The sequence below is a fragment of the Populus euphratica genome, unplaced genomic scaffold (genome assembly GCF_000495115.2).
Source record: "Populus euphratica unplaced genomic scaffold, PopEup_1.0 scaffold1101.1, whole genome shotgun sequence".
Classification (NCBI taxonomy): domain Eukaryota; kingdom Viridiplantae; phylum Streptophyta; class Magnoliopsida; order Malpighiales; family Salicaceae; genus Populus; species Populus euphratica.
Window position 1 is genome coordinate 35139 of NW_011500950.1, and position 9786 is coordinate 44924.

The 9786-nt window shown below is 34.0% G+C and overlaps 3 protein-coding genes across 3 annotated transcripts; 1 reads left to right on the forward strand and 2 right to left on the reverse strand.

Moving 5' to 3' along the window:
• Window positions 1-303: 303 nt before the first annotated feature.
• LOC105116888 (serine carboxypeptidase-like) lies at window positions 304-3016 on the forward strand. The gene is made up of 9 exons (XM_011014390.1): window positions 304-774; window positions 905-1073; window positions 1187-1306; window positions 1429-1572; window positions 1672-1822; window positions 1939-2027; window positions 2160-2418; window positions 2497-2630; window positions 2729-3016. Exons 1-9 carry the CDS (start codon window positions 437-439, stop codon window positions 2849-2851), a joined length of 1527 nt encoding a protein of 508 aa, XP_011012692.1. The 5' UTR covers window positions 304-436; the 3' UTR covers window positions 2852-3016.
• A 107-nt stretch (window positions 3017-3123) lies between these two features.
• LOC105116889 (uncharacterized) lies at window positions 3124-4445 on the reverse strand. Its single transcript, XM_011014391.1, has 3 exons — window positions 4088-4445; window positions 3871-3991; window positions 3124-3772 (listed from the first exon to the last, which is right to left on the reverse strand). The coding sequence occupies exons 1-3, from the start codon at window positions 4271-4273 to the stop codon at window positions 3597-3599; spliced, it is 483 nt and encodes a 160-aa protein (XP_011012693.1). The 5' UTR covers window positions 4274-4445; the 3' UTR covers window positions 3124-3596.
• A 1509-nt stretch (window positions 4446-5954) lies between these two features.
• On the reverse strand, window positions 5955-7346 carry LOC105116890 (transmembrane protein 258-like). Its single transcript, XM_011014392.1, has 4 exons — window positions 7248-7346; window positions 7034-7140; window positions 6281-6359; window positions 5955-6181 (listed from the first exon to the last, which is right to left on the reverse strand). Exons 1-4 carry the CDS (start codon window positions 7248-7250, stop codon window positions 6134-6136), a joined length of 237 nt encoding a protein of 78 aa, XP_011012694.1. The 5' UTR covers window positions 7251-7346; the 3' UTR covers window positions 5955-6133.
• Between the last annotated feature and the right edge of the window lie 2440 nt (window positions 7347-9786).

Below are 9786 nucleotides of genomic sequence, written 5' to 3' on the forward strand. Positions count from 1 at the left end.
GTTTTAACTCATTGATGCGTTGAATCCCATTACTATAATTAATTACTAAAATTAGTTCATGTACTGCGAGCCACAACATATATATATATTACAGCTTGAATTAACATGTACATATCCCATAAATTCTGAATGATAAAATTGCATCATTAATGACTTCATATTTCTCTGATACATTCCATGGACTTATCCCATAAGATATACAATTGATGCTTCGAGAAAAGGGAAGGGGAAAACGAAAGAAGAAAATAATAGAAAAAAGAGGAGGCGTGCCAACAATACAAGATTCTATTAATATAACTAGAAAATGGGCAAAAAATTATGACACTAACTCTCTGGTCTTTCACACACAAACCCTTTGTAGTTTGGTCCGAATTAACTATTTAAATCCTCATGGTTTGATGCCAAATTCATTCATGTTCTATTGTTCTCGTTAGCCATGGCATCGACTTATTCTTACATGTTTTTTAATTTTTTTCTTTTTCTCCTCATCACTTCACAATTCTCATATGCTAGATATCCCAAGGGCCAGCTTGACTTGTCTGCCAGCTTCCTGCCAAGACTACAAGCAGAAACGCAGATAAGAGGGCTTAATTTGTTCCCTAAGCATGCCATCAACGTACCTGCCTTCGATGATAATGAACTTTTAGGCACTTCTTCTCCAAGTATTGTTGAGAAACAATTCCAATTCCATCTTCTTGGTAACCCAGGGCCTTCTGTTCAAGAGTTTGGCCATTATGCTGGGTACTACCGCCTTTCCCATACTAAAGCTGCAAGGTAATTCAGAGCTGCATGTATTTTTTTTTATCGTTATTATGCCTGATGCAGTAAATTAATGAAGGCTTGATGCTTATGCACGGAGATTTTCAGCCAAGTTATGTAATCATGCGCTGCTTGTTATTTGCAGGATGTTCTACTACTTCTTCGAATCGCGGACTAACAAGAATGATCCTGTTGTCATATGGTTGACAGGAGGGCCAGGATGTAGCAGTGAATTGGCATTGTTTTATGAAAATGGTCCTTTCAATATTGCTAACAACCTGTCTCTTTCATGGAATGACTACGGTTGGGACAAGGTAATTGCAGCTGCTTTTACTTTTCTGATGACGTCGATTTCAAATTTCCTCTGGTACATGATAATTATGCCTCCAGCATAAACAAGTTTTCTGTAACCATTGATCTTTGGCAGGCATCAAATATTATATTCGTTGACCAGCCTACTGGAACTGGCTTCAGTTATACGACAGAGGAGACTGACATTCGCCACGACGAAACTGGAGTCAGCAATGACTTGTATGACTTCTTGCAGGTCAGATTACTTTCATCTACGGTCCTCCTTTTCGTTTCATTATTTGTCAACATATGAAGTTTCACGTTAATGATTTGATATTCACACGATCTCTCTCTCTCTCTCTCTCTCTGATTCTGTAGGCATTTTTCAAAGAGCATCCTCAGTTGACGAAAAATGATTTTTACATAACTGGAGAATCTTATGCTGGGCACTACATTCCAGCATTAGCTTCTCGGGTTCACCAAGGAAACAAAAAGAAAGAAGGAATTCATATAAACCTCAAGGTATGCACCCAATGCCCTCAAATCTTGCTTGTTTTATAGCTGTTTCATAACTGCTGAATTGGTTTCTACTGTTTCTAACCGCTAAAACTTGTTTGATAGGGTTTTGCCATTGGCAATGGTCTAACCCAACCTGACGTTCAGTATAAAGCATACACTGATTATGCTTTGGACAACAAGTTAATCGAAAAACCTGATTACGATAGCATTAACGAGATGATCCCAGGCTGCGAACGAGCAATCAAAGTTTGTGGTATCTTTTCTTACTTCGGCTTCATTTCACCTAGTAGTGGTTTAACAAACCGAAGTGGCACCCGAATTACCAGTACTTGGTTTTATTATATATCGAACTGAAAAGTCCCTTTCCAGGAACTGATGGTGTATCTACTTGTGAGGATGCATTTGACGTCTGCAACAACATATTTCAGAGCATCTTGCAAGTTGCTGGCAATATAAACGTAAGGAAGCACAACCTCCACTATACATCTTTTTTTCTCTAAACAAACAACCTAGCAACACTAATGATGGATCAAGGGAACACGAAAGCATTTTTGATGTAAATGTGAGTTTGTGAACTCTGTTGTCTGCAGTACTATGATATTAGAAAGACATGCGAGGGCAGTCTATGCTACGATTTCTCGAACATGGAAACATTCCTGAACCAGAAAACAGTAAGGGATGCTCTAGGCGTAGGAGATATTGAATTTGTTTCCTGCAGCAGCGTGGTGTATGATGCAATGACAAGGGACTGGATGAGAAATCTTGCAGTAGGAGTTCCTGCTCTCCTAGAGGATGGTATCAAGGTGCTTATTTATGCTGGAGAGGAGGATTTGATATGCAACTGGCTGGGTAAGTCTACATGGTATAACAAACTAATTAGCCCTGTTTTTGATCAGTGACAGCAGTATCATGCTTGTATTTTGCCAGGAAATTCAAGGTGGGTAAATGGTTTGGCATGGTCTGGCCAGAAAGACTTCGGAGCAGCTCCAACAGTTCCATTCATTGTTGAAGGCAGAGAAGCAGGACAGCTGAAAAGTCACGGTCCTCTCAGTTTCCTAAAGGTCATTCTCTCCCCCGTTGTTTTTGTCTGTTGTTTCTGTGTACGATGTGATGATATTTAATTCTTACTCAAGAAACTTTGATCACCTATAACTACCAGGTTCACAATGCTGGTCACATGGTTCCAATGGATCAGCCAAAAGCTGCATTACAAATGCTGAAGAGCTGGATGCAAGGAAAGCTTGCCGTGACTGGCACTAAAGATTGGCTTGCTCCCCAGTAATTTGCCTCCACTGTCTTGGCATTCTCAAGCATTGTCTCACACCCATGGTTTTCAGCAATGATGTTTTGTGCATGTCTCCAATGATAGATTCTGCTAATCTCAATATTCGTGTTCTCAACTCCAGAACAGATACAAAATAAAAGACAGATACAATTTTCATTTATATGTCTTCAGTGTGAGCTCAATGGGTTTGGTACTGGTAATCATTTGTAGACCATGAATCAAATCAAATCAAAACCAATTTAAAAGAAACCAAATTGAACAACTTGACAGCATTGATATCACCCATTTATGATATACAAGACCGGGAAATATAAGCATTACTGTATGTAAAGAGAAATATAGTCTGTTACATAGGTAATCGGCAGACACTTCTCCCAGAGAATGACGATTTCAAGTAAGTTAGGCTGAGCTCTACCCAGTTTATTACTCAAACAATTGATACCCTAAAAAGATATCCTTGAATGCTTAAGACCTGGAATGCATAGCTTAAGACTGTAGTGTCTCTTGATACACACCCCGCAGCCAATTTGCCACTACCAATGAGCAATTATTTTCTTCAGTAGAAAGGAGCCTCGGTGCCTTTGATTTCTCAAGTGTCGTAAACAGAACTCAGAAGCAAAACAAATTATCATTTTAAACCAGTATCCAACCCACAAGACCTCCTTGCCACAAACTACTCTTTTAAGGAAAATTTGGCTAAAACAGATGGCATTGTCAATCCAATGATGAATGGATAAAAGAATCAAGAAGTTGCTGGTTTTACCCCATAGAATTCCTTCAATGATTCAATTGCTGGCTTGAAACCAGACCTCAAAGGTACAATAGAGACAGCTCGCAAGTGTTGTGCATTACCATTCTTTGGTTTGGACAAAGTCATTCTAAACATCTCTCCTTCCAAAATTTTAGCAGCATTGGAAGCTGCATAAAGCCAGGCATACATCCCATCATTGGAATTTGCATTAAAAAAAGAAGATAAAAATAACAAGAAATTTTTCTTTTCTTTTTTTTTCTTTTACCAGCGAAAGGGTGAAGCTTGGAAAAGTGAAAGAAGTCATCAGCAGAGCAGCCAAACAAGACTGTAGCAGCCCTATCAAAGCACATGACATTAAGCACCTTGGTATCCGTGGCTATGGAAACCTGCCCAGAAAACAGAAATCATAAACAGACTCTAGTGACCCTTTATTCCATTATGAAACTTTTGGCAAACTAAATGGTGGGGTGGTAGAAACTTACAAGGACACGAAATAGGCGCTTGGAAGAGGAGGCGGCGGTATTGTTGTGGCAGAATTTGCAAAGGGCATTGAGAGTATCAGGAAGAGTTCTCTCGCAGAGTGAGCAGGCTCTGTAAGAGAGACTGTTGGCGTAGTCCATGCCTATCACTGTACACATTACTGTTGCGGCCTTCTCATAATCCTCCATTGATTCGCTTCCTCAAAGATAGCTATTTTCTTCCTTCCTTTTTGTCTTTCTTTCTTTGTTTTCCGTTCTCTCTCGTTTGGTTGTGCAAGGGGAAAAAGAAGGATAACTTTCATTTTACCCCCTAAATTTATGGATTTTATCAAGGTCTTTCAAAAGGGTTTTTTTTTTAATCACCTAACCTTCAATTTCTTCCACAAGTATAGATAGTTATCGTTTTGACTTTTTAAATAAAATTTTCACATCATTCGATTTCAAGACATACACTAAAAATTTGATTTTAAAAGCAATTTTTCATAAGACAGTAAGAAAGAAAAACAATATAAAATTCAATCGAAAATATATATTGATGTGATACAAATTGTTTTTTCACGGTGTCTAATGAAGACGCATAACAAACTAGATTTTCTTGGAGATTTGGTATGGGTCAGGTTTAATAATGACCCGTGAGATTCCATTTTATTTATGAATTTGTATTCCAATCAGAAGATGTTTCATGGAATTGATAAACCAACTCTTAATAATGGAGTTTTCGGCTCTCCATCGTCTACAAATTGGGTTTGTAGGTGCTGGTTGGGGTAAATCCTTAATGATATAACCTAGTTTGTCTTTTCCGGATGTGTACATCTCCTTAATTTGAGACCATAAAGCATAGATGATATTTTCTAGTTTAATACCAATCTAGGTAGTAAAGTAGTCTGGTATTTAAGTTTGTATTTGAGGAAGGATTTGGTCTATTTTTAAGTGATATTATCTAGGATTTCTGGTGTGTCCGATTTTCATTACAAAATGGTCTGGGATTTTTTTTAAGATTTACAGCAAGATTTCAGCTTTGATACCATGTTAGATCAGATCAATAAGCTTTAAAGACTTAGTTTTTCCATTGATACATTGTATGATTGTATACAACAGAAAACATATCTCAATCTCAACATTTAGTATATGAGATTTTTCAGGCTATTATTTAAAAATTAATACAATCAGAGCTCATGTTAACATGATATCTTTTAAGTATGAAGCTTTGTTGTTTTGATTACGAAATCCATGAGAGAATGTTAGGGAGAATATTTGGTGTGGGAATGCCCTTGAATCCTAAGAAAATCAACCCTCGGTGTTTTCAATTCATATTTTAATTGGGAGGCATGTTTGTGTTTTGATTTGTGAGATGTACCATTAATATGATAATATAAGGTTCTTATGATCTAGGCATACTTTATTTAACTTAGAAATAAATGCTTTGGAAACTAAAAGTTCACTACTGTAGGGTTTCTCTGTGCATTAATTTAAATGGAGCATGTTAGATCTCCTTGATTATATAGAAGATGTAACGTCTCATCTCCATTTTTTGAAAACTGAAGTTCACGGGAAGGGGAACTTGTAAACCCAAACAGTTCCATCTGATTTGATAAATCATGAGCTTGTCATCCATCTCTCAAACACACGGTGGAAAAGATGTGAGCAACTAAAAACTAATGATAAATAACAAGCTGCCATCCATCCCTCTAATACAAAGCAGTAATACACGTTATTCTCTCTATCCTTAATTAAACGGCTGGTTATCAATTGTAAAGTTTCAAGTCTCCACTAATTGGTCAAGGCTCTGCCTAGGGATCTTAAATGGGGAAGAGGAAAGGGAAGCTTAGAGCATCCTAGCAGATGAGTAGTAGCAACCTTGAAAATTAGCACAGCAAAAATGAAGAGGACAGCCTCCTGAATTCATAAATCACTCAAAAAGATTAATGATGTAACATCATAGTCCATAAATCATTGATCACCAAGTTCTCAACTAAATTGGCAGAATTAAACATTTCATCATATGCAGCCAATCCTGCTTAACATAATTTTGGTTCAAAATTGACCAACTTAGACATAAACACCAGAAGCAAGTAACAGGAACAAGGACCCAAAGCCCTGCACCAGCGACATCAGAGATCAGATTGAGCAATGAACCAGAATTAACAATAACAAATCAGAAGGTGATGGGGGAGTAACAAGCATAACAAATCATACCAGAAATAAAGAGGCAATTGCTCCTGTTGTAAGCTCCTTTGCCAAACTGCGATTTCTCCTAGAAGAGGTTGCTTCATAACTGCACAAACAAACCACGCTTGTATAACATCAGAAACGAGATGGCACGTGCTGTTACACAAACAGATCTTTTCATGGTTCATCAACAACATGATTAAACAAAATAGCAGATCTTTTCATAATTCATCTACATGTTTAAATTTAAATAAAACTCTTTGTTCTAGAAAAGAAAACGAAATGCCTGCTCCATAGAGTGTTAATCTTTATTATTACAGTATATTAAGTATGCCGATGATGTTTGTAATAATTAATCTGAAGCAACTTTTGGTGGTATTACCTCATGGAAAACATAAATAGAAGATTAAAATGTGAGAAACAAATCAAATTAAGGCCTCGTTTGTTTGCTTGCCGAAAAGTTCCATGGAGGAAAACGTTTTCCTAATAATAACAAAAAGCCTTAATTTTTAAGCTGTGACTAGTAACCATTTCCATTGACTAACTTTCCTAAAATTCAACGTGGGAAAATCTAGAAAGTGGTTTCCAGAAACATTCTATGAAAAACAAATACAAAAAAGCCCTAAATTAAAATCACAAATCACCTTGACTGGTAATTGAATTTTTTTGGGCAAATTACATCACATGTAGATCTGATCTAGTGGAGGAAAGGAACTGCTAATGAAGCAAAAGCACAACAATAATTCCAGCAACAATTCATTTCAGCATAGCTTAGCTTACATGAAGAAGGAAGCAGTGACAATAAGGCCGATGGCCAGCATGAAGACTGCTAGGGTTGGGTACCATGCCACCGGGACTGGACTCGATATTGCTGCTGCCTTTGAACCCTTCAATTCAATAAGAAAAAAAAAATCAAGAAGCAGAACAACTACGTAAATCAATCCAATTCTCAGCTATTAAAATAAAAAAATAATAAAAGCAATTGATCTTCTACCATTGACTTGTATCAGTGCTGTTTGTTTTGAGAGATGTTTTGGTCTCGTTATTCACTTGACGACGCCCCCAGACTTACTCTGCTCTGCTTGAATGCTTGGCATCATAAAATTAAAAGTAGTAATAAAAGGAGGGACTGCGGACTTCTACTTTGGGCCGATATTCAGTTGGGTGTAGCCTTTTCTTGTTAATGCGATGGCCCAGGGTAGTTGGACTTGCTTCCTTAGTCCAGCCCGTTTTAATATTGGAGAGGAGATTAGCACTAAGAATTGGGATACTTTTTATTTTTTTTAACTATGGTCTATTTATTTATCGGAAAGTATTTATTTCATGAAAAGTGAATTTAGTGGAAAGTTTATTCCTTTTATATAGGAAAATGTTTTCCTAGAAAAAATGTTTATTTTTTAAATTGAGAGGCTTTAGAATTGCATATGTCCATTGATTTTCCAACCCAACCCCCAGTGATTAAGAGAATAATTATTAAAAATTTACCCATGGTCAATTTAATATTCCATTAAGTGTGCGATGAAAACCTCCGGACTTCTCATGATAATTTTACTTTTAAAAGTGGTTGTTCATCCGTGAATGCATCCATGAATATTATATAAATAAGGTCCGTTTGTTTATTGAAAAATAGGGTTTTTAAATAATAAATGTTAAAAAAATAAATTATTTTTTAATATTTAGTAGTATAATAAAAAATAAATTGAAAAACACTTTTCAATAATTGATCATCTCATGAAAAAAGAGCTGAAAAATAATTTGTTAATATTTTATTTTTTTAATTTTATTAAAATAATGAGAAATTTTTTTGACAAATTAAAAATTTAAATGAGAATGAAATTAAGAAAAAAAAATATAATTTCATAAATTATTTCAAATAAAATAAATAATAATTAAAATAATAAAGATCAAATCTAACAAATAAAAAAATTAAAAGATGAAGAAATTCAAATAATAATAATTACCATTTCATAAATTATTTCAAATAAAATAAGTAATAATTAAAAGAATGAGGACCAAATTTGATATATAAAAAATTTCAATTAAAAAATAATAAGAAAAAACAAATAAAAATGATAAAAATAAGGACCAAAATTAATATAAAAATTAAATTTTACAGAATAAAATTAAAAAAAAATATTAAAAATAAAATACATATAACAATCAAAAGTTTGAGAACCAAATTTGATATAATTAGCCAATAATATAACATTTCTAAATTTTTCATAACTTTTTGAAAAGTGTTTCCATCCAAAATAAAAGAAAAGTTTTTTTTAAAAAATAAATAAATTTTTTCAACTGAAAAATACTTTTTATTTATTTTTTTAATAATAAATAAACACATAAAAAATTAAAAAATAATAATGAAGCTTAAAAGTAGTGGGCTCAAAATGTTTGAAGCAAAGCTGAGAACTGAGATGGGCTATGAGCTGCGGGCCTTCGTGAATAGTGAAAACTCTATGTTTGATGTCAAATGGGTGCGGCTGCCTCAGTACGATACATGGGGAGAGCATCATTCGCAGTAAACTGCATGCACGGTGTAAAAAATAGTCTTCACTTTTTAAAAGAATTTGAAGATGTCGTTTTTGGAATGAATTCTTTAAAAAAGTGAAGACTATTTATTTTCTTTGATTGAAAACAACATTGAACACGCAATTCAAAGAATTTTAATAAATTTTAAAAGTTTTATATCGTGTGTTTGTGGGTAAATTTATTGTAAACACGAACAATATTTTTTCTTTCTTGGCCTTAAATAAAAATTTCAGGGTTGTATAGTGAATTTACAACACTATCCTTAAAAGAAATCAATTTTTGAATTTATACCTAGGGATAGTTTTATATTTTCAATCACAAACATATGATAAAATAATATTTTTACTCTCAAAATAAAATAAAACTAACCAGAAAATGAAGGGACTTTTCATTATTTTTAATATTGTTGTAGAGTAAAAAGATCTTGGTGTCTTTGATGTCAAATAATTTAACTCTTAGATTAAAAGGTATTCGTTTTTCTTGTAATTAATTGGTTGGGTGGGTTCATTTGAGTGTTTTAATAATTAAAAAAATTAGTGTGTATTACACAGGTATCAACGTGTCAATTTTTGTTGTTGTGACAATGCATGTAATTGATCACAGTAGCCAAAAAAGCTATTCTAATGTGACTTCAGAATCATCTCAACATCTCCTCCTAAAATATGTGACGTGTGTATTGATATGAGGTCTGTTTGTCATTAATAACTATTTTTTTTCTTTCCTTTCTCTTTCTCAGCACCCTAGCTCCTAATTTTTCAAGTCATTCCCTAAACTTCTATTTTTTTGCAATGTAGTCCTTATTTTTTAGTTATATATATATTTTTAAATAATTCATTGAATTATATTTTTTTTTTCAATTTCAAACTTATTCAATTTTTTACTTTGTCGAATTTGATCCTTATTTTTTTATTGTTATTTTTTTATAGTCTAAGAGAGTTTTTGGAGTTTTTTTTTATTTCACCTTCTGTAATTTTTTTCCTGATAAATTTTATTCTTTTTCTTTT